General features: G+C 33.5%; 2 protein-coding genes across 6 annotated transcripts in view; one reads left to right on the top strand and one right to left on the bottom strand.

The window, feature by feature from the left end:
* The window catches only part of LOC108555921 (uncharacterized), a 28949-nt gene extending 20860 nt beyond the window's left edge, over positions 1-8089 (top strand). The window contains 10 exon segments of the mRNA XM_017911806.1: positions 2540-2698; positions 3051-3344; positions 3960-4143; positions 4434-4590; positions 4787-5052; positions 5718-6355; positions 6582-6749; positions 7111-7263; positions 7681-7759; positions 7850-8089. Of these exon segments, the coding sequence (XP_017767295.1) occupies positions 2540-2698; positions 3051-3344; positions 3960-4143; positions 4434-4590; positions 4787-5052; positions 5718-6355; positions 6582-6749; positions 7111-7263; positions 7681-7759; positions 7850-8089 (2338 nt within the window).
* Positions 8090-8570: 481 nt separating this feature from the next.
* The window catches only part of LOC108555928 (Suppressor of ER stress-induced death), a 62870-nt gene continuing 45488 nt past the window's right edge, over positions 8571-25952 (bottom strand). For 2 of the 5 annotated variants that reach the window (XM_017911816.1, XM_017911815.1), the window contains exons 4-15: positions 19593-19751; positions 15824-16123; positions 14966-15149; positions 14677-14833; positions 14491-14572; positions 13463-13646; positions 13167-13374; positions 12246-12523; positions 11589-11788; positions 11003-11314; positions 10770-10851; positions 9670-9819 (exon numbers count right to left, since the gene is read on the bottom strand). In XM_017911816.1, the coding sequence (XP_017767305.1) occupies positions 9670-9819; positions 10770-10851; positions 11003-11314; positions 11589-11788; positions 12246-12523; positions 13167-13374; positions 13463-13646; positions 14491-14572; positions 14677-14833; positions 14966-15149; positions 15824-16123; positions 19593-19751 (2296 nt within the window). Of the gene's footprint in view, positions 9820-10769; positions 10852-11002; positions 11315-11588; positions 11789-12245; positions 12524-13166; positions 13375-13462; positions 13647-14490; positions 14573-14676; positions 14834-14965; positions 15150-15823; positions 16124-19592; positions 19752-19973; positions 20021-20422; positions 20466-25952 lie in introns of those variants that run through there. The other 3 variants (XM_017911819.1, XM_017911818.1, XM_017911817.1) reach the window with 3 other exon arrangements.

The raw sequence follows: 25952 nt of genomic DNA on the forward strand, positions 1-25952 counted from the left end.
TAAAGGTCTCTTTGTTTCTTCGGTGGGTTAGTCACACGTGCGTCCAATCTGTTGGACCTGGTTGTAGGTTATAGGGTCGTACGTAGTCTGTGCCTTTGTGTTAATTATACTGTTTAATCCTTTGACCTACGCGCTATTTCTCGATTGCGTGGACCATAGTAAACAAAACTATCGGTCGCGCGCCGGGCCATTCAGCTGTTCAGCCGTGTCCAAACTTGCGCAATATGTATATTTCTTATGACATATATTTCGGTGCATCGAAGTACCAGAACTTCTATTGTTATTGGCGCAAATTCCTCACCACGAGCCATACTCGTGGCTTTCTCTTATGGCACATATTCCCCACTACGAGTCAGACTCGTGGTTTTCGCTCATGGCCAAATTCCTTACCACGAGTCTCACTCTAAAACACTCACTTTGGTTCTAGACCAAAGGATTAATTTTACAGAAGGACGATAAAGCATGTCCTTCGGTATTGCTGTCGCAACATGCCACCCTCCTTGAACGATTAAGTTCAATTATTTGTATGTTTGTATGTTTTGCGGTGTGATGGTTTATAATGTGTTGTGTTGTTCTTACATACTGTGTTTAATCTGCGTTGTTCTTAATACTATATACATTGTTCGTAATTTTACATGACTACTTAGACTTATGTACACCTGTGTTTAGTATAAGTTATCTAATATTGCGATTTAATATGTACAAGATCTAGAATTTACAATGCTACGAATATATCGGTAGCCGTACTAGCCGCTTCTGACCATGTATATTCGTGTTCCGCGGTTTATGTCTATGTCATTTCTTTCGTGTGGTTAATATCTTATGGAAATACTTCTTACTCCATCCTTGCCAAAAATGGTGGCGCATCGTTTTAACACGTTGCCACGATGGCAATCGACTGGGTGAAATGTTTGATAAATTAATATCCTAGTTAACGCATCGCCGATCAAGGAATGCGCTAATGTTAATGTGAACAAATCGTTTGGATCAGAGGAAAACGACGTTAGCGATCGAGAATTAAGGATTGTCTCGATCTGATTGATATATGTTAACAACGCTTCGTATAATATTAATGTGTCGCCTACTAGTCGTTTTATGTAAACTTTGAACGATTTTACAGCCGCTTCCCAAAGTCCACTGAAGTGCGGTGAATGCGATGGAATGACATGTCTGTTTATGTTCTCATTGACCAGTGTATTCGAAATTCCGTCGTTTGTTTGTTACTATTTTATGAATGCGTACATTTCCTTCACTTTCCGTTTTGCGCTTACAAAGTTTGTCGCGTTATCCGAATATGTATCTGTACACTTTCCTCTAGGCGCGAAGAATCTACGTAAGATTGCAATGAATGTTTCAATGGTGAGGTCCGATACGATTTCTATGCATAACTACCTTTGTAGCGAAGCATACGAATATAGCTAGTCGACTTGTCGACGGGTGACGTGCTTAGGAATATTTATGAATAATTGAATAATTTGCTGGATTACGATTCTACCGCTTGGAATTTAATACATTTGTCTTAAGGACTGAAGTGTTGCTTGAACTCCTCTATGGAAATTTTTTACGTGATACTGTTTAATGAGTAAATTGGTTATATGATGTCCTCTTAGTAGGAGCAGAAGATGTGTTTTTGAATAAGACAGGCTAGCATGAACTAATCGTCCTACTCTCATGAATCCATTCTTGCGGATGAACGGATTTAATGGAGCTAGTTCACTACTGATGTTTTGTTTGGTTGTAAGTATGTGAATTTCCTTGTTAAATTTTGTATGTTGTCTTAGTTGTAGTGTCTCGTAATTTGTCTGTCTTAAGTGTGTTTGAATTATGTCTTTCGCGTAATGTGTTATTTGAAATTCTCTGACAGTTACTAGTTTTAGTTTTGTGAAGGATAAGAATTGGCATAATACGCTGAAGTCTGTGTCTTGTATTGTGAATATTTTTAGGGGATATATTTCCGGCATCCCCGTTATGCTTGCAAGTGTTACCGACCATTGTTCATGTTCATATCTTAGGCATGAAGGCTTGCCGTAATTTATTATTGAGATATTCTATAGCTATTAATTCGCTTGATACCACGTTTGTGTTTTCACCTAATGGGATATGTCGCCACTCGTGCTAGCTCGGGGTGCTTTGAATTGCTGCTGCGTACTGTGCTACAAATGTTTTTAATTCGTGTGGTGATGTTCTTAACCAGTTCAGGATGTGGTTGATTGGTGCAAAGGTAGTGCTCCTGATACTATTGACTCTACAATTTCGATTGAATGAAATGAAGATGCTGTGCACCATGCACAGCCGAATCTTTACGATGATGCGATATAGACCCAGATTTGAGTATGCAATAAAGAACAGTTTCGATATCTAGCCTTCGGTAGTGTCATCGCAAAAATTATATTCGTATCGAATTATTATCCAAGTTTAATTTTCTTGAAAACGATATCGGAAAGAGTATTTTTATGAAGAATCATGTTTTCATTATTTATAGCACGATACTAATTTTTCTTTGTGCCGAAATTATTATTTTTTTACTGTTGTTTCTCAGTTGGTTGGCTACGACACAGTTTGAACCAATTTATGCCAGACGAGCATTCCCTTGCTTTGACGACCCATTGTTTAAAGCAAAATTCGTGATAAACATCGAAAGACCTAAGGATTATCTTGTAATCAGCAATATGCGTCGTGCATTGCTGACTCCATTAGAGTAAGTATATCCAGAAAACACGAACCTCAGAATTATTTAATTTTTGTATACTATATTAAATTTCCTTGTTTAACACTTGTTGTTTTAGCGTTGAGTAAAAATGTAGTAACCTCTCTTACGACATGTACTTTGTATTAGCTTACAAAAATGTAAGAAGTTATTAATTAATATCTTTTCAACAGCCTTAATAATTTATAAACTCATTCATCGAAACTTTAGATTGTCATTGTAATTTACCATAACAGTAACCTAAAGCATAATTTTACCCTGCCGGTTACCAACGTGTTTAAATAATAAATAAAATAATTATTTCTCAATTATAATTATAAAATCAATCGAACTCTGTGTCTAGCGAGGAAAATCGCGTCGTGGAATCATTTGAAGAAACGGTCGAAATGTCGACCTACCTGGTTGCATTCGTAGTCAGCGACTTCAGCTCCGTGAGAGAATTATACGATTTTGTGAACGTATGGGGTAGACCAAACATTGCTGCAAAGGGCGATTTTGCGCAAATCGCAGCCACACGCATCCTCGAGTATCTCCAATTTAAAACACAACAAAACTACACTCTGCCAAAACTGGATTTAATCGGAATTCCAGATTTCTCGATGGGAGCTATGGAAAATTGGGGTCTTGTAACGTTCAAGTGAGTCATATTAATTTACTTCTAAAATAATTGTCTTTCAATTAACCATTCTTAATTTTATCTTTTGATTGTGCATTTATTTTCAATATCGAATACTAAATTTATTAATGAGTTTAGTTGATAGAGTGATTTTAAGTTCGCGTGGAGAAGAAGTATTAAGAGAAGTGTAAGTTAGATGATAACAGTGCACAGAATGTACAAAGATAGTAAACTAAACTCAGGAAATTTCTTGAATAAAAATGACATCAGCGAGAATGATAAAAATAATAAAATTTCTTTTTGCATTCTATTTTATGATTATTGACATTAGAAAATGTAAATTCTGTGTTGAGTTTGATATAACGAAATGTGTAATATATGAAATTAACATTTTCGCTTACAATATCGTGTGAGACTCGTGGTAATTAACTCTGACCCAAAATGCGTATCACGAGTGAGAGACGTGGCTTCTGGATAGAGCCCAACGTATGTCCTATCTCATTGTCAGTTACGTGTTATTCTCGACCGCGTTCAGACGAAATGACTTGACGTGTGACCGACTCTGCTGTTGATGATGGCACATGTCATCAGGACTTAAATTGTAAGGCAAGGGGTTAATTGTGATTATTTTCACAGAGAATATGGACTTTTTTACGACAAAGAAGAAACAAGTGCTAAAGTCACGGATTATATTATTACTACAATTGCACACGAGCTTGCTCATATGATGTATGGAAATTTGGTAACTTGTGCTTGGTGGGAATACATATGGCTGAATGAAGGTTTCGCCGAATATATGCAGTGGTCCCTTTCTCATATGGTAAGCAATCGTATATTAACGAATCGAATTTTTTATATCTATATGTTACCATTATCTTTACCGATGTCACCTTTTTACACTTTTATTTTAATAATAATTAAGATTTGAGTGTCAAGTCGATGGATAGGATAATTAATCTTTATAACAATAATAATAAATAAAATACTGCAGATGTTAAAGATAATAAATTAGAAGATTTTTTCAGATCTAATTTTAATGTTTTACTATATTGTATTATTTATTTATTATTATATAATATGCGATGTATTATTTTCATAAATTCATTACAGTTCCGACCTGACTACGGTTACAACGAATTATTCGTGATTGACGAACTGCAGCCAGCGATGCTAAGCGATAGTTCACCGACAACACACGCCATGAATAGACCAGTTACGACTCCTGAGCAAATCGATGATATCTTTGACTATGTTACTTATGGAAAGTGTGAGTACTTATAAAACTTTCATAATTCGAAAGTTAACTATTTGTCAAATTAATTTTATATAAATTTTCTACCGAGCAGAAACTTCTTTGTGGCCATCTTTCATTATTCTTTAGCTATACGAAATTCAGTTCTATTTACATCACCCATATCGCTAAGAATCTACAATTTATTATCAAAAAACGATTACTTTTACAGCATCCAGTGTAATAAGGATGATAAGTATGTCATTAAAGCCAGAGACATTCACGAGAGCCACGATTGAATACTTGACAGCGCATCAATTCAACAATACGACTCCGGAGGATCTTTGGAGAGCTTTCGATAAAGCGATCAACGAGACAAATGATCTACAAAACTGGTCGAATAAATCTTTCAGTTACTTAATGAGTGGTTGGACCAATGAAACGGGATACCCGATTGTTTCTGCATCGTTGAAAGATGGTAGTTTATTGCTAACTCAGGTACTATCTCCTTTAAATAAATAACAAGATATATTGTACGAATTTGGTAAGTTGGCAATCAAAAGGAAATGGTTTTATTGACGACAGTATAATAGATCCAACTTCTCTAATAGAATATTGGAAATAGATCATACGAATTTTCATTATTAACTGGGAATATCTTATCCACAAATAGGGTTATATTGTGACGAAGTGATGTACATATATATATATATAAAAGACTTAATAAAATAGTACCAAAGTCATTTTTATTAATATAAAATTTATGAAACGGAAAGAGTAGCAATGTAATTTAATTAATTACTGTAAGTAGTACAAAGCTATACCTTACCAAATTTGTACATATAATACGTGTGTACGAAGAGACACACCTCGTGACATACTCAAAAATATAATATTCTTTAAATAGAACAAATTAAAAACTTGAGAGAAATATATTTTAAAACAAATCTATTAAATTTAATTTGAATTTACATTTTTACTTGTAAAAGACTCGTGCACAACGTTGATACGATTACGTCTTTAAAAAAGAAAAAAAAAACAGATCCTCTTCCATGAATTCAAAAAAGAAAGAATGTTTCTTCTTACACGTCACAGATACCTTACTGTAACGTCAACGAATTAACGAACGAAAAAACAACGTCATTGTAAAATGATTCTTTCAGAAAGATTTTTTCACCAATAAAGACAGCGACACATTCTGGATACCTATTACGTACACGACAAGCTCAAAAATGGACTTCCAAAATACTAGTACCAATATTTGGTTAGGAGGATACCCAATAAAATTAGAACTCAAGAAACCAGAAGAATGGTTCATCGTGAACATTCAGCAAAGCGGATACTATCGGGTGAACTACGACGATAATTCCTGGAAACGTCTGATCCTCGCACTCGAGACTAATCACACTGTAATACACGCGACAAATCGTGCTCAGGTCATCGATGATCTCCTGAATTTGGCTCGAATCGGCTATGTTGACTATGAGATCGCATTGAATGGAACAAGGTATCTGTGTAATGAGAAGAATTACCTACCATGGAAAGCGTTCTTCAATGGAATAAATTTCATCGAACAACGTTGCCAAGGACGAGAAGAAAGAAACTTAATTCAGGAATATGTTCATCTGCTGGCTTCCAAAATCTACGACAGTGTCGGCTTCGTAGACTCTATCCAAGATAGTCACTTTGTTCAATTGAACAGGGATCTGATCCTGAGCTGGATGTGTAGGCTTAATTATACGTATTGCGTGGATGCTTCCAATAAAATGCTCTCTACTTGGCGTAACAATAGCACAAGCAAGTAAGTCTTCTACTGTCTTATTGAGTAATAAAAGAAATATAAATGAGATATATAAATATGTAATACAAAGTATACATATAATAATATGCATACTTTGTTATAATATAGTATAAAAAGTATACATATAATAATGTAGTATAAAAAGTATACATATAATAATATGTTTTTGTATATAATAATATGTATGCTTTGTAATAATATATAAATAAAAGTATATAAATTTTAGGATTTCACCAAATGCAAGAGCAGCAGTTTATTGTACAGCTATCAGAATGGGATCTAAAGATGATTGGTTATTCCTATGGCAACAGTATAAAGAAACGAACTTTGCTTCGGAGCAAAGGATCATAATCAATTCTCTCGGCTGCTCCACAGACAAGCAGATATTGATGGAGTAAGTCATATTTATAACTCGTAAACTACGTTTTCTAAGATGCAATATGTACATGATATATGGTGTATAAATTTTACAACTGCATGGCGTACCTTTGTTCTGGAATAATTTATAATATCTGTATAATTAATTAATTCGGTGATTATCAGTTACTTTTTAGTATGTAGATTTTGCAAACATATCGACTGCCTTTCTTCTATAATGATTCTTAATTTCAATATTTCTATGACTAATTAATTTAATTAAATAACAATGTTTGAAATGAAAAGAAGCTCCATGTCAATAATCGATAAATGGAAGCAGTGAAACCGTGGAAGTTTTGAACTCTAGTTATCATTTATAACATATTGATTTGTTTCAGTTACATTCATTTGGCACTATCATCTAATTACACCTCTCCTATCCGAAAACATGATGTCAGCGCTGTATTTGCTTCCATCTACAATTCCGACAAAATTGGAGTAGATGTGATGTTGGATTTCCTAGTAGACAACTACACTCAACTGCATGACTAGTAAGTATATAGACAATTCAACGAAAACGTCCCCAATTGACCTGCTTACAATATTATCTATCAATAAATTTTCAACCAAATGTATTAATACGAAAGCGACTAGAAATCCCAAAATGTTTCACACATAGAATGTTACGATTTAAATATAAGTGTCATGAGTAAACTGTGTTAATATCAATATATAAATGCATTGAAACAATTAACACTTTCTTTTATCGTTTAGTTAAAAGATAGTAAACAAAGTTGTTTAGAGAAAACTATTTGGTGGAGGTATATTTGAAGGGAAAATATTTGGAATTATAGTTTGCGAAGAGCAGTAATTTACCCGATGTTTGTGTTACTTAATATTTCGTGTATACCTAATCATTGTTATACGTATTTGCATAGTATATCTTATGCAATTATTTCATATTTCAGTTACAACAATTGGGATGACGTTAAAGAATTAATTTCCAAATTGACACCTCGTATTTCAACCCCTGAACAAGTTATGAAGGTACATCGATTGAATATGATTATACCGTAATTTTCTGAAGCTTTTACAAATGATATTTACGGATGAACCATTTTCGAACAAATGTTTCAGCTGAACGAATTGAGTACCAAAGAGGGTGACGTCTCTAGCATAGCAGTCTCTGTCAATCTCGCGGTCGAAGATGCAAAGAAAAATCTGCTCTGGTACGACAAGTATTCGAGTAGGATTACCAACTGGTTGAACCAAACGATTCATGACATGAATTCTAAAGGTACTGCGGCTATTGCGAGTAGCTTAAGTATAATTTCCTTGACTGCATTTTCGGTGATTGTACACATGTTCATGCAATAAATGTATATAGATCAGCTGAATAGGGATAACAATGTTGCACGATTTTCTAATAGGTATTAAATTATATTTCCAACATACTATGGAAATGAGATAATCTGTAATAACGTTTCCTGTCGTAAAATAAATTTATCTATATTATTTTGTAAGTATAAAAAATAATTATTGCTTTTCCCCAGATACCCAACAATTTACCCAACCTTGTATATTTCCATATATAAGTGGTATAAAATCCACTCATAAGTGAAGATAGTTTAATTTATAATTTATTTGTAACGGAATTAAAACTGCACTTCTTCCACATGTTCTAATAAAAAAAGAAATATCCGATCTGTGTTAATGAGTAACACAATCATCGTATTATCGTATCAGTGGCGAAATAAAGCGCACAAAAAGGTATAAAAATCGATACAACTTTATTATATTGAAATCGAAATACAATTTTATTATACAATTTTTTTAATTGCAATTTCGTAACGTGTAATTTCCATCCAGCGATGGTGTTGTTCTATCGAACAAAAGGAATTGCGTCGACGAACCGTCGATTCGCGCTTTCGTATTTCGATCTTCAAAAGAAAAGAAATATATCGCGCGTCGACGTACGTATGTTACCATATCCTTCTAGAGAAACTGGAAGAGTAAGTTCTTTAAGTATTTAGAATACGTGTTGTGCGTGTAACCGAAAGGCAAACGTCGAAACGGAAACTTCGTAACGAATACATTGTGCATCGATGCATGATCTTCTCTCTACGCTTCCTCTCCATCACACAACGATCCGAAAAAGATTTAGTCATCCACTATCTCACCAAACAATCACAAATTTCACCAGTCGTGGCTTCAAAAATTGTTGAGCTCGAGTGACCTACGCTCGCAACGGGAAGCTCCTCCACGATAAATCGAATTCGTAAATCAAACGCGAATGATCGATCGCTTTCCCCGAAATCGTTGCTAGGTTAGAGTCAATCGCTGTAATGCTGTCATCGCTAAAGAAAAATTAAAACGTCTACGACTCTGAATAAATAACAACGAAAACACACATCCACGATACGAAATTAGTTACAATGATTTTTGTTTAACCTTCGCATCCTGAATGATCCTAAATTACCCTAATCGTTAAAGACTTCGTTTGCGAACGAGCTAAGCCAGAGATCCTTTAGAGATCCATTGAAGATTCGCGAAAGAAGGTGAACCGAATTATTAGTTAAATAATTTAAACTGTATATTCAAAGTGCACGAGTTGCACGGAATGGTTCGTGTACCAGGCGGAAATCAACTTCTTCTATCTAGATACTTGAACATCCCATTATACGTACATAAATGTTTAACGCGTATTTACAAAAACATGCAAAAAACACTTAATACTTGTTTCATAGATTTCGGATACAGGTCTCCCTTTGCGATCTACGTTTAATCATAGCTGCGAAACGCGAGATTGCCCGCACGAGTATACCGTTCTCGAACGATCGAACAATGCTCGTGAATATTTCGACGTGACTGCCTGGAGCTTTCGTTCGTGGACAATTTTAATCGCCACCTCGAACGTCGATGATTATTTAAATAGTACGACCAGTTCCGTTTAAACGTTACGCTGTATTCCTCTTCAGCCAATCTTGAATCGTAACGTGATTGGCTTCCACCCATCGTATGTTAGCTTCAGATTGCTCTATCGATTGCTGTACCGATCTTGTCGCGCTTCCAAACTTTCCTTTGTGCTCGTTGGTGAACTCCAGCAGCTGGGTAAGAAAAAACACGGGTTTGTATCAATGAATATGAAATTGACGTAATTATATAGACGGTATGAACACGATTGTCGATTGGTTTAAGTGAACGAATGTTTCGACGAATATCGATGAACGTGTCAGAATGTTGTAATGTATATGCTTTGTTTTTCAGGTGCTTTATGAATTTGTTAGAATTCGTTGATCACACAATCGGTTGTATAACAACGTTTTTCTGTCCAATTGAAGTACAGGAATACGTTAATTCGCTAGAAAACACAGTTACTATATACACATCTACTATAAATATCATCTACTATGTTCATTACATGAATAATTTGCATCCTATAATTCGTAATTTGGCAATTCTAATAATTCATAAACGTACTTTTCAGAATGTCAATTCGTTAGAAGTCGGATCTATAATAACAGTAGACTAAGAAGGATCTCAAAGTGATCTAAGTTTATGAAAATCATTTCATCCTCTACAACGTTATGTAATTTGGGATTTATGAACACGAGCATCTATATTTCTTGAATTCTATTTTATTTATTATTACTGAATCATTACTCTAGTCTAATCTATCAGCAACAATGATTGGCTTTTAGGTTTTAAATTAAATAAGGAATCTTGATCAGTTGTTTTTGATCCTTCATTCTTTTACCCATAAGTAAAGTAGATTCTAATTATGAAGTTATAACTAACATTGAAAATTTAAGAAAATTTCGAATGTTTAAATTAACCTAACAGGTGTAACACCAATAGGACACGAGTAACTCGGTCTGTGACGCGAGAGTAGTCATCCTGACCAGTAGTCGATTATGAACGATATATAAACTTAATTTAAGAATTTAGTCGAGATTTACTTGAGGATTTTAACAGGATTTTTAGCTTGAGAAATGGCAACCGAAGGTCAAAGAGACGTCGTGTGATACATGAAAAAAGAATTTTGGCATATACTCACGTCTTTGAGATCGTATTTGGTGTTGATGCCTTTCGTTGCTGACTTTACTATGTTGTTGAAAGTCAGTAGTGACGTCCCGAAGCTGAAGCGAAAAATGAGGATTTTATCATGATTGCTATTCTCTGGTAAGTTGACGTATTAAATATTTGATCAGTGTGCAGGAATGGTAATATTGTATATAACATAATAACAATATTCGACACTGCATAATAATCAAGCAGTGAGAAACTTACTATTCCCGAAGTCGTGCCCATTTATTCCTAAGGAAGTTAAATGCTAACGGTTGTCCAACAGGATTGCTAGCAATGGAATTCAAAACACGACTGGCATCTTGCTTCCTAATTCCCGAATTGTCCGTGATCGTCCAATCCAAGTAACGACTCAAGAGCCACGTTTCTCGGGTACAACCAAGAGCGTGTAGAAGCAAATCCTTTTCAGAACCGACATTGGTTTCCAAGTACATTTGCCAAGCAAAGTCCCATTCGGTTTGTCCACCAAATCGTATTGCTGTACAGTAGACGACCATCTTCAGATTTGGCGAGATTCTGAGAATATTTCGATTTTGTTAATATTTTCGTTGAATGAAGAAGCTAGTAAATAATTATTGAGTTACTATTTTCTTGTAACTCGTGTAAGTAACTTTTACAAACATTTTCTATGTTTTTCGTGTAAAATTAAAATTAAAAATGATAAACGTTCTTTTGTTCCAGGTCAATCATTACATACTGTACGAGGCCAATATAAGCCTAAATTCTTTTGATCGATGGGATATCTTCATTTTTGTGATTTCTCGAACACGTTGTTTAAAAGGGAACTTACGGATTATTTTTGTTCTGATTGGGTGTATTGCGCCAATTGTAAAACTGTTTGACCGCGTTTTGCACGCAATCCTCGTGGCCAAAGTTACATGCCCATGTTAGCACATCGATGCGGGTGAAAACAGTCAACTGGGGATCCCCGCGGTTATCCTTGAAGCCGACTTGCTTGTACACATTCTCGAGAAGTTTCAACACGTACACCTAAAACAATATTTAATGTAACACAAAGAAACGTGCTTTTTTTCAGCAAGAACAGAAGACTTCTATTGTCAGAATGTTTTTAGTCACCTGGCAATCTGGGTTAACTCTTTCATTGTTGGAATTTAAACAAATAAAACAAATTATTTCCTTTATTCGAAGAAAAAGATGAAAGGAAACAACAATAATAATAAAGTCAATATAATCTTTCAAATTATAAATCACACTTCCAGTCAAAATAAAGAAATATGTTTCTTTCAGTACTATGAAATTCCTAATGGAATGTACGGTAAAGTAGCGATTCCTATTTCTAATAAATTCCTAATTTATTTAAAATAAAGATAGAATAGATTCCAGATTCCTGGCTTGAGCTTGGTAATAAGTTATTTTAATCGGATAGAGGATATCGAAGTCTGATTTTCAAAAAGGAATATTATAATTTAAGTGAATTTATATTTACTCGAAATTTGTCGTAACTGGGCATCTTGATCAACATGCTATCCAAATAGTGCATTGCAGTGAAAGCAGACTTCCAAGGTAAGTACTCAGTCTCGTGAGCCAAATACGAAGTTACATCCAACGCAGTGGCGTAATCCAGTCTTCCAGCCCTGGCCAAATTAAGCGCATCGTCTATTAACTGTGCACGATTGGTCGTCGCAATGTTTCTGAAAGAATCCTTGTTCAGTTGCTTGATTATCAATTGCCAGTTTTGCCTGTCGTAGTTCACTCTGTAATAACCTAGAAACGAGATAATCAGAAAATTCAAGGATTACCAATTTTGTAGACATAAATTTATCGTGCAATTTCGTTGTTATACATTTATAAAAATTCCTGATACGAATCTTTGGAATATTACAAGCCAATAGAAAAGACTGTGAAACTGTACGCGACTGATGTTAATATCATTATTACTACTGACGTTTATAAATGTTTTAAAGTCACAAATATAAATATAAAAGATTATTTATTCAATAGAGACAAAATATTTTTCGCAATATCTACAGCAACGCTTTAACACTGAAAAAATGTCATATTTTCGATGCTCTTTTATATATTATGGCTTATGTACACGTGTATGTAAATCAGATAACTGAAATTTTTCATGGTAATATTTCCATTTAGCATCATCGTGATATGACTATGAAGCTAAGCTATGAAGACACAATACACGATTAATTAAAATTTTCAAAATCATAATATTCAGTCCGCCATATATGATCACTGCGTTATCACAAAAAATATAGTAAGAAAATTAGTGGAATTGTTCATTCCACTTATTTCCTCTCCAATATTTTCGCTTCTAATAATCCAAAGTGAATTAGTATATTAATTTGTACCAAACTATAAGTCACTCATGCTTTCTTGGATATGCAGATCCTACCAGTCTCTTGGATGTTGAAGATCGCCCACTCCGAAACATTCCAATTCATATTCGACAAGGTGATCGATTTTTCTGCTTTCATCCATTGAGAAGGCTGAGTTGTATTGAAATCCAGTTGACTTTCGGTCGTATGCGTAATCGGTATCCACCATAGAGGTTCGACACTAGACGTCGTTGTCATAGTGCCGTTACGAAGCATGAAACGTTCCTAAAGTTGAACGAATGAATCATAAAATTTCAAAGGCTACTCGTGAATCATACAAGGATTCACTGCAATTGTTTCAGACCCAACGAACCTGCGTCAGCGTTACTACACCGCTGTTATAATCTCGAATGACCGTCACCACTGGAAAACCTGTCTGGAGGGTCCAGGTATCCATAATTTCTTTAATTGTTACAGAATGATCCAGAACTTTGTCCTGGTGAGCTTGTTTCGTCAGTGCATCCCATAGATCATTTTGCTCTGCGCTCTGGTATGCTCTATTATAAAAGTATGAATCATGATTTTTATTTTTGTGTGTCGAAGCTTTATCTGACGACAAGTCTATTTTTAAGCTACGTTTCACGTTCGATTTTAATTAGTAATTGTCAGTGGATGTTATATTATTAATTCGATGAAATAAGGTTGATAAAGTAAAATTTTTAGATGTTCACGGTGAGTACGAACAAAATGTGATCATTCTGCTGAGATTTTCTACAGTAAAGTATCTCTAGATCAAATTACAATGTGCAACTGACGGGTGTACGTGTTAAGAAAATTTTGTGACTTTTAAGGAAAATTTGGAAAAACGAGGGACTCCTCTCGAGAAGTTAGTATCGTGTCGAGGTTGGTCTTGTGAGTTGCCAACAGTTGCAACTGTTTACTCCTAGTCATTCAATTTGATGCATTTTGAGAGAATTTTTCCAATAACTTCGGACACTCGCATGGTTAAGGCTGCGTATCTAATAACTATCAATAAGTGAAAGCTTGTAATGGGTTAGGTTTGTCAGGAAGGGTTAGTGTGGAACCATTTATCTCACTCTCTTGAATGGATCCAATCATGGGCCAATCACGGGGGTGTACCGGTTAGGTTTGTTTCAAGATCTCAGTACTCCCCTAACGTAGCAAATATGGCCTATGCGGGGGTTTTAGTGGGTACAAATCTCACATAACCCCGTCCCCTCGCCCATGATGTAAGGGTATCTTTGAAAGATTCCTTCCGCAAAAAAAAAAAAAAGAAAAAAAGAGAAAAAAAAATACGTATCTAATAATTATAACGTGAAACAAAAGAAGATTAAAGTTGCTAGATGACTAGAGGATAAAAGGATGAAATCTTATGCTCACCTTCCATTCAAATAATTCGTCAGACCTCGTTTGAAAACTTCAGTAGTAAGATAATGGTTCATCATCCTTATTATAGAAGCACCTGTTCAAAAGCCAATAAGGTTATGTTATTTTACTATATCGAGTTGCAAATAACAAGCATGTTTTAATAATTATATAATTTTAACTTTCGTTTGCTATTCTAACCTTTTTCGTAAGAGATTCTATCGAAAATTTCACTGATCTCATCAGGATGTTCGACTTCGATGGATATCTGATGAGAAGATTCTAACGCATCTAGGCCAAAGACATTCTGTAGGTCGTGTACGACGAATTGTTCCAAAACTTTCCAAGTTGGTTCCACCTGTGAGATTAAGTCGATATCGTGCATGAAGAATTTTAATGATATACTTCTGATTTTAGCAATAAATATGTATTTTTCTTTCGTTGGAGATGTTCGTGTATCGGTGAGTTTAGTCTAAATTTACCAACTTACTGCGTCCATACCGATGTATTCGACATAACTGGCAAAGCCTTCGTTCAACCAAAGGTCCGACCACCAGCTTGGAGTTACCAAGTTGCCGAACCACTGATGGGCAAGTTCGTGAGATATGACAGTGGCTACACGTTGCTGGTTGCTGCTGGTCGAGACACCTTCTTGGTACAACATAGCAGTTTCTCTAAAAGTTCAATTTTAGTTCCCACTAAATATCATAGAATCTTGTGTTGCAAAGTTTTGTTCATCAAAAAATATAAAAGTACGAATTTCTATAGGAAATAAATGAAATAAATGTATGTTAATTAATATTGATATTCACCATCTCTTTCATTGATGAGATGGATTCATGTTCTGGAAAATTTTATAACTTGGCTTCAGCTTTATGCAAAATACGATTAAAATTTCATTTACTGATAAAAATAATAATAGATACCTTAACATATTAATACAATATTCAGTATAAATATAACTTTCTATAAGCTAGAATAAAATAATTGTATATTAATTTGTGGAACTTGTTTAGTAAAAATTTTATAATTCAGTTTGATACAAGATATACTATTAAAATTACATTTCCTCTTAGATTTCTATACAAAGGTATTTTAATGCAATTCAAATTTTTAACATCGATATAAAATGTTTAGATAAAAGCAATATAGCAATATTCATATATTAATTATTATATACTTCCGAACCTTGTTTACTTCTAAATTCTATTTGTAATTAAATAATTTAATTATTCCGTCCAATTCGTTAATATAAATATACAAATTAAACAAATTTTCGAAACATAGTTCCATTTTATCAGAACGTCTAATGTTTAAAGGGATACTGAATGATGTTAATCAGACTCACCTGCAGGTAATTAATCCCCAATTCTCCATAGCCCCGGCTGAAAAATCAGGTAGGGCAATACTGTCTATTTTGGGAAGAGGAAACTTAATCTTGAAATAGTCCTCGTAGTATGCGAGTATCTTTGGGCCAATCTCCAGTGTATATTGTGCTTGATCGATAGCTTCGCTCCGTGCCCAGACTCTAAAGTTTCCAGATTCAGATTTCCTCATTTCGAAGTCCGAAACAATAAAGGCAACCAAGTACGTGGACATCGGCACCGAGCGTTCATAATGGTCCCACACGTACGACGGTAAGCCGGGCCTAGATGATATAATTGTTAGAATATCTAATGAAGTATGGAATACAAGCAATTATCGAAAATTATGTGATTATGAAAAAATAAATTATAGATTGTATAAAATGTAAATTGTATTTAAAAAATGCGTATTATTTTTACAGAACTAAATTATACAGAAAAAGTTGTTATTTAATAGATTACATAAGAAAATAGATTACCCTATCGTAGATTGTTTAAATAAATAAATAAATACTACACGGGATGAAAATTGAACAAATCAAAATAAAACTAATGACAAAGAAAGAAATGATTACAATTTTAAGAGATTCAAATAGGAGATAGAGAAAAATATACAAAAAGGATACGATCGACTGCTAACAATTCGAAATTCATGAACAGCTAATACAAAACTACGTAATTGGTAAATGAATTAAACACTATAAATTAAGAAAAGGATATTCCTTTTATAAGATGTCATATTATATGAATCACTGGAAATTAATTTCCAACAAGCTACTTTCTTTAAAGTTATACTGATTTAGTGAAACATTAAATAATTGGTCGAACACTTTATCCAAGTGTGACATGATTTATATTGAGAAAATTAGTAGAAAATGCAGGCAAATATTAGGAATTGAGGAAAAGAATTTTCAAGATACAAATTTTGCAGGCTTTGCACAAATTCACCGACTAATTTTGACACTTTATATTAGGAGAATGTAACTTTAATGGAGGTAGCACGCCAAAAGAGGATTCCAGAAAATTGAAATCACTTTCAAGGAATTCTGGCCCTGTAAATCACTCGGCATTATCCAATCTATTGCTGCCAAATTTGCGATTTTGCATTAACAAAATATATCTTTATAAAACATGACACGTTATTAGATTCATCTCTATAATTCCAAGATTTTTACGTTATTTTTCATGAATTTCATTGAAACAAATTTTAAATTACTCTGTTGTTTCTTCGCTTCTTTGTCTCACAGGAATTTTCTGTTATATCACGGACTCTGATGGACAAAAAAGAGTTCACACAGAGGAATTAACTTGGACGACACGTCTCGCGCAAACAAATTGATTACATAGTTGGTGACCACGGTCTTCACTGCTTCTAGAAATTACCTCTGTGTTCAATTCGCGCAAATAATAGGAGTGTTACATCCGTCTCGTGTTAAATTGCCAGTTGTACACGCTTCTCGTGTACTCTGTCACGAGGAAGTTGTAGAAGCGAAGCTTAAAAACTTTTGTGTAAACTATAAAAATCATTGTATAATTTTCTGAATTCTAAGAAATAAATAATTACAATAGATTCTAACTAGTAATTATCAGTTGTAAATACATCCCATGTACCGTATGATACGAGAGTTGTACAGGTACTCAGAAAATTTGATCCAGAATGTTTCATTTAAGACATTAATTATTGAACTTCTGCTGAAATTATATATCAGTTTCATATTTTAATTTAGACTTGTGTTATCGGGTGGTATTATTTATTTTATTTGACAATCTGAAGGAATAAAGATCAATATCCACCCTCTGCATAAGTTATACATCACATGTTTAAAAATTTCTTGTAAAATATCTAAAGATTGTTGACTGGTCTATGTAACTGTACCAGAGTATAGAAGTATATTCAATATCTCTTTGAGAAAGAATGATTATTTATTCTGTAAAAAATTGTTCGTTAAAGTCTCGCCTTTGAAACATAGATCATCATATCCCATGGCCTTAGTCCACCTATCCTCTATTATATGACTCGTCGTTATGTATATACATATATGCATAACCTTATTGGAGTTAAACAATTGATCGATAAATCAGGACAATAAAGTAGCTAAGAAGTCATGAATTATTCCGGTACATGCTAGAGTTAAATAAGAAACTGCGAGGAAAGTGTATATCTCAAGTGTCTCATTACTCATTTATTTTGCATATTAGTAACATTAATTATGCAAAAGTAATATTATGTAAAATATCGTATAAAAATGTTTAATACAGTATTACTAATAAAATAATTTTGAGAAATGCTATATAAAATATGAGATATTTATGAAAGTAAGGAAAAATGTTCTAAATAGAATATTGAGACACTTCTGAAGTTTGTTACAATATAAATTAGTATTATATTAATATTTTTAGTCAGATTGACAAAAAGTCTCGATATTTCTAAATATATCTATCTAAAGTATTCCAATGCAAGATATTGAAAATTATGAAAGTAATCGAATAAGTAGATTATCCAATCGTATCGAATGAAGCAATTCTGTTAACTCTAAAATAACAACTCGTACACACCGATGTATGTAACTACAGCAATATGATATAATTGGCAGCAAGCGTTTCGAATCATGTTAAATATATTCATTAAAGTTTCGAAACACTTCAAATATTTGCATAGAATGAAAATCTTAAAAACCTTTTAGCAATAAGAACAATGCAGTTAGTATAATGGATAGGGTGATTCCGACAATTAGACTAGATTATATCAATGTTCCAAGAGGGGTTAGGAAAGAGTCGTGGAGGAAACTTTTGCACTCTTTAACGAATTCTCGCAGACTGCAATTGCATTCTTCGTTTAAATAGAACCGTGTAACTTTATTTTCCATAAACTGATTCACCGACTCATTCCGCAAACAAAAGGTGTCAAGGCAAGGTATTAGAAAGGAAAGCTATTAAAAATTTAATAAATGAAGCATGGTAATATAGTAACTATAAATATAAAAATGAAAAAATATATTATTATCTATTATATTTTTCTCTTTATGTAATCTGCCTTCTATTTTTAAATATTTCTCTCAATCTGTATATAGTAACTCGAACTGCACATAATCCTAACTACAAACATATATTAACGTATTAGTCAGATGGAAATAATCACTGTGAAAATGGAAGAAATAATAACAAATAGAAAATTGTGTAATAACAATAAAATATTAATAAAAAATGAAGAAGTAATAAAATAAATAGAAAATATATATATATATATATAATTCATCTCAAATAATTATTGCAAGGAGTAACGATTCATAAAAAACAGAGAAATGGCATTGAAAGTGTAATAACAGTAAAAAAGGAATAATAATAAAATAATTATTATTGTCTTTCAGGCTAATAAAAAACTAGAGAGCTTCTTAATAACTTTTAAAAATAATTTCTGTTTACGATGGTTTCACTTGAAAACGATCATAAAATAATAAAATAATGTACAGTAAGAAAGATAGAGGATAATCTGTAAAGACATGGATAGATCCGCAATCTGAAAGTTACCTGGTGTGTTACAAAGGATTAAAGAAGCAAAAACTAAATTAATAAATGACAGATCCAAAGAGCTCGTTAACTTCGTGAAATTTATCATCGTGTCAAAAGTGCAATGGATTCTTTGCAATTGCACGTTTGACCCGGTCACGATGATACCCAATAAAGTCTCCAAGTAGTCGAGGACAATTGCGAAATCATTTTCTCTGCAGGCGTACAAACAGTTTAGACACTTACACTGGCATGGGTTCCCCCAATCTAGGCATATTCGAGATGGACGTCATGTTCTTAGGTCGTGCGATGCTGATTTTGAACCTGGCTTTAAGTGCTGGCTCGTCGAAACACGGAAAAGCTCGTCGTGCATCCGTTGGCTCGAATTGCGACGTTGCGATCCATCTATAACACGAAACGTAGAAATCATTGAAAGTAAAGTCGTATTTTGCTCACAGCGTTTTGGTAACATTCGGTTCATTTCATATAAAATTCTCAATTATTGCATCCTTCAGAATTTAATTTTATTAAATTATTCCTATCCTTTAAATACTATGCTTCGAATATTTTTATAAATTTGGACATAATTTGAAAAATTTTGCTCTTTGATCATTGTAAGCTACAAACTCTTCGTTTTAACTTCTTGTACAATAATACATCAAGCATTTCAGTTGCAGTCACTAGGCCAAAATTCAGGGCCACATTAATTATTATTGTTTACATACGAGTACTGTCATATCAAGCAAGTAAAGTAAGTAAATCAATTATATGATAAAGCGGTCTTTTAAAATGTGCATAAACATGCGAAAACGATAATATTTATCTGGTTACCTGATATATTTAGCTATACCTTTTGCGTCAATAATCTATTATCACTTTTTCTAGAACATTCGTTTAATATGGAACTAAGTAATCAGTTTTCGTTTTTCCTTTTCAAAATTCATTAACGTCAACCATTCTGCAGCATTGACTTTACGGAGACTATAAATTTAGTACTCGAACTTAGAAGACAACTAATTGCTTAGAACCGAATGCTGATTGTTAATTTGATTGCTCGATTCAAAGAGATTACTAACCAAACAACCAAAGTTACTGTTACCACTGCCTCAGTACCGTTAATACGACATTATTATCGTCTAAAACTCTTCCCGTCGACTACGTACTTCAACTTTAATAGCCACGTTAGTAATCGAAAGAATTAGTTGTCTCATTCGCTTCACGTATAACCTTCAACCTCCTATTCTCGACATTCGTTAGAACCAATCTCGTTCTTACCTTGGCTATTTAAACCATATAAATTAGATGTCAAATTCACTGCTTATTACGTATACAACGCTACTTATTAGTCACTTCTATTCTTATCTATCTGCTGTTTTACTAACGTCAATATGATAATAACATCATTGTGACGGTTCTTGCCAGAAATGAATTCTTCGAATCAAGTACTGAACATTGGATAAAACATTATTTTCAAGTTCGATCAATCCCCGGTTTTCTCTACTTAACGACCGTGTCTAGTAAAGTAATCAGTTATTCTTTATTAATATAACGCGAAACGTACCAAAGTGATCGTGAATTCGCAAAATATTGCAATGTGTTAGTAATAATGAATAGGAAATTAAACTAATACTGTAATTTTATTCTATCACTAGCATATATCATTAAAATAGTCGCATTTGTATTGAATCAAAATTAAGATAGACTAATTTAATTCATTTTATATTAATTAAGAAATTAAAATAAGGTGGCTGTAAGATAAATAAAATTAGCATTCATATTTTATCATCCTCAGTTTCCGAAAAACATGAGTTTTTCTAATAACGCACGATTTTTGGCTAAAATAAAATATTACACAGAAAGAAAGAACGTTTGGAGGTTCATCGTCGCCTTACAAGTTAGGTGAGAGTATCTCGAATTTATCAATGTCTATAATTATAATTATTTATGAATAATTAATATCCTGAATATTTATAACTAAACATTAAAGTTTAAAAATAAGTCCTCAGGCGTACTGTCTACATATATTTTTGCATTTTTACAAAAAGTTCTTTATCTGTCATGAATTTTCTACACAGTGGCGTATTCTATAGGCTTTTCTGAAGAAGAATCAATATTAAAATGAAGTTCAATGTTGACAGGATGGTAAAATGTATATCAGGACACCAAAATTGTCACACAGTAAATCTCATTTTTTATATACATAACATGTATATGTTTCCATGTACTTTTTTATACTAATAGCAAAATTATAAAAAATATCTTTAAATTACTTGTAATTTGAAACAGTTTCGTTATTCGATACATAATTACGAATTATTTTTTAATATAAGGTTGTTAAAAAATAAACTCTTATCTAACTTTTAAAATAGGAATTAATATTCTAACCTTTCTACTATCTATGCAATACTTCATTCTAACCAAAAATACTGGAGAAATAAAAATATTTTGACATACAAATACGTATCATGGAAATTTATGCTATGAAAATGCAAATGCAGGTATAGTTTATAAAAAGTCTATAAATTACCAAATTTATTATTACTAACAAATTGTTCACAACGTAAATTTGTCATAAGGGTGAACAAATTAATGAACTATTAGCTATTACGTGAATTTGTAACATTCTTGTGTTAAAATGTACGTATAATTTACAAAAAGTTTATAAATTATTACACCAACTGTTAATAACAAATTAATATTGTTAATAACAAATTGTTTGCAACGTATATTTATAATAAAAGTGAAAAAATTAATAAGTTATTTGCTGTTAGAGCCGAGAAATAATAATTAATGGAATTGAAAATTTCCGATCGGGGTGGGGGATTCGACCGATTGAAGGCTATATAAAGAGCGATGAGATACAGCAAAACTAATTTGTCAGTTCGATTTCGGAAGTATAACATCTAATACTCATAGCGCGCGAGGGGTGGAGGTCCGAAATGAGGTTGGGGATGGCTACCCCGCCCCATTAAACAATTTACTAATAATTTTTTTTTTTGTTTTCAGGTATTAATTATTTTTTATTTTTTCAGGTTTTAATTATTTTTTTTTATTTCAGATGTTATTTTTCGCTTATATTTATTTATATTTGAACATTCGAATATTTCGTATAATATTCGAACGTCTTATCGTTAGGTTGTTTATCTCTCATCGTTGGGTTGTTTATGTCTCATCATTAAATTGTTAATAATTTTCATATTTCAGGACTAATTTATTTTCTTTCAGGTTTTAATTATTCTTCTCCTTCCACATTTTATTTTCCCGTTTCCATTCATCTTCATTCAAACATTCGAATATTTCGTACAATATTCGAATGTTTCGTCGTTGGTTTGATTATGTCTCATCGTTGGTTTGATTATGTCTCATCGTTGGTTTGTTTCTGTCTCATCGTTCCTTACATTTGGTTTAGCTTCATGGTTCATACTCGTTTCGCTTTTTTCTTGTTTCCTCGTGCTAATCCGTTTCCTTTCAAATTTATATTAACAATAATATATTCTGTTTTAGCTTTTGGATTTCTCGAGATTCTCAAGTTTTTCAAAATTTCATTCGGAAGATATCGTTGGACGACGCGGGATGCGTGCGTTTAGACCTAACTAGTTATAAGTAACCATAAGATAGATGCCTTGACTAAGTATCATGTGCGCGCTTTCCGTACAAAGGTAAACTACCTAACTTGGAGCGAAATATATAAATTCTCTATCGTCCTCTTATCCCCCTCGTTTACCAAACAGAACATAATTGTTCTCGCGATAATCGCGATCATTCTTAAGTACCGACTAGCCTGCGTGACGTACTCTCGTGTACTCGATAACTCCATGTTTCGTAAGTCATCCAAACGACTCGTTCCGACACTCACCCTCGCCACTGGCATCCTTGTCTCGCATCCGTTCTAAGGTGGTCGGCGGGCTGGCACTCATCTGGGTCAATTCGAGGGTCTGTCGGCCTTAGTCGTCCTGGGCACCAGCGCGTGCACGACCGGGGTATGGGTCTTGTAGCCGGACATTGCATATGGGCCTACGGTCAGACCTCATGGGATGATTAATTTGTCCCCTATGTGGCAGGGGCCTGCGTGACCGACTACAGGGCCTCGCTATGGACCCTCGGCTTGATTTTGAATGTTCCGCTGGTTCGTCGATCGCTCTTGTTCGCGAGTAAGTCATGGCAGGGTCTGTGGTGGCTGGGTGGGCTAGGTTCCATCGGGAGGGTGCCGAGGCATGAAGTTGTCTTGTACACGAGGAGAGTACATCTCGTAGGCTAGTCGGTCTTTCGAATAATCGCGAATTCGTTCGGGCGCGTCGCGATTTTCTATTTGCTCGCGTGTTTGATATTTCATTCCCTATTTTTATGCAAACTTGAAAATATCTTAGCGTTGCAACAATAGAGTTATAGTATACCGATTCGAATTCCCTTTGAAACACACGAAATAAAATAAAGTGTCAGTAGAGTTACTTTAATTCGCTCTAAGTTAGATTAGGGTACCTTTGATACGAATAGCGCCAATAGGATGCGCCACTACGGCGCATGTCGGGTCTCGATGCGTAGTCACCTCCACGTGGTGAGACCTGGTAATTGGTATTGTTTTCCAAAGAATTAATTTTGGAAACGTACCAAGCTAAGAGCTACGCACCAAAGTTGAAATATTAGTTATAAGTTAGTTATAAATTTATTATAAAATAGTCATTAATTAGATGTAAATTAATTATAGTTTATGTATAAGTCGGTAATAAGTTAGTAATAAGTTTAAGATATTTTAGTGATTAGTATCTCATGTACGAAAATGTAATTAAAACGGATAGAGGTAAGTAAGGGAAGTAAGGGAAGTAAGGGAAGTAAGGTAAGTAAGGTAAGTTCAATAATTAAAATATCCTGCAATGAGTAGACTATGTATACTATGTATATTCACGTAAACGCAGAGAATAATATAAAAATGCTATCCTAATATAAAGGCACAAAATTAACCAAAAATTTCTCGCCGAGACTACAAAAGTATTATCCGAGAATTCTTAGAAATGACGTCACTTCTTGGAATTTTATCAACAAACTATTTTCAATTACGTTATGTTATTCTAATACAAAATCACAAAATCTGCCGAAAATTTTACCCCAAGGCTACAAAAAGTATTTGCAATGGAATTTTATTTATGTCTGAAATTTTGTCAGTGAGAGAGCTCCCTCAATGTTAAGTTCGTTGAATACGAAACCGCTAAATAAAAATTTTAAAACACCTGACATAATAACTTCAAAAGGAGCCAAGGAAATCCTTGATTACAATAATTGTAACAAAATAAAGAATAGAAAAATGAATTTCATATTTTACATATATATATATATATATATGTTAGTAATCTAGTAAATTGAAGTCAGTGCCATCTATGAGCACAGATGGCGCCAGGAGAGCGCTTAAACTACATTACGTGATGGCGAAACAAAGAAAACAATAAAACGACATAAATAACTAATACATGTTCTCTGCCGTTCTTTTTATTCACTTAAGAATCCCATAAAGTTTTCTACGTTCTTTAACAAGTCCAACCAAAACCGGGGTTTTAATTAGACAATCAGCATTCGCTTCTTTACCTGGCAGACGAAAAATCTGCAATGGTACGTATGTCAATACAATGGTAAAAGCCCCTGTATTAATCACAGAAATTGACTAATTTGTTAATTTTTCTCCAAGAAAACAGGAGAGTGCATAGAAAATGGGAAAAGAATTGCAAAGAAACGTGGGATGCATTATTTTGTGCATGAAGCTGTATCTGTATCACGCAAAAGAATGTAAGTGTTTGTATTAACATAACCTTAAGTTTTAAATAAATAGCGTGTGACATAAGCTATTGTTTTTGTATCTTTTATTAGTGATTGCATAGTGTAGTTGTAAAAAGATGATATTCTGTTGAATTAAATGGGCATGTACAACAGGAGAAAAATATTGGACTTGCGGAATATCACCAGCGTAGAGCCATTAGGTGCCAAAAATTATTATGTATAGGCAGAAAATACTGAAGCAGTAATGCAAGTATGTAAGGTATGATATGTTTATTGAATTTCAGGTTGGCTAGCTATATGACACACAGGATAGAAATATCTTATGGCAAAATGAAGATTTAAAAAAGGGAGATGGACTTGGCAAATAAAAAGGGAATAAAATTAATATAGATGACGGCCTGTTATAACAAAAAGATACAGAGAATACAGTGAGATTTAAAGGTATGTCATACAACATACCTGTACTGAATACTCCTGTACTGAATAAATATTAATATCTGTGGTCAAAGTCACTGACCATCCTAAATGTGTTAAGCTTCAGAATCATGGAGCTGCCACTATATAAAGAAAAGAGAGAAGTTCGAATGAAATCAGTGAGAAGAGGAACTGCATATTCTATGGAATCAAAAAACATAAAAGAAGCAGCATATGTATCAAAAGAGAAGGATGTGTGGCATCGACATGCAAATATGAGGATCACTGAAGACATGGAGAATGAACAACTGGTAATAGTTATAAAAGTTAAAAATAAATTGAATATTGAGTGTAAATGTTGTATTAAAGCACAAATATGTAAAAATATCTATAGGGACTTGGAAACTGTAAAAGCAGCAGGACTAA

This window comes from Eufriesea mexicana, unplaced genomic scaffold (genome assembly GCF_001483705.2).
Source record: "Eufriesea mexicana isolate 0111107269 unplaced genomic scaffold, ASM148370v2 scaffold337, whole genome shotgun sequence".
NCBI classification, from domain to species: domain Eukaryota; kingdom Metazoa; phylum Arthropoda; class Insecta; order Hymenoptera; family Apidae; genus Eufriesea; species Eufriesea mexicana.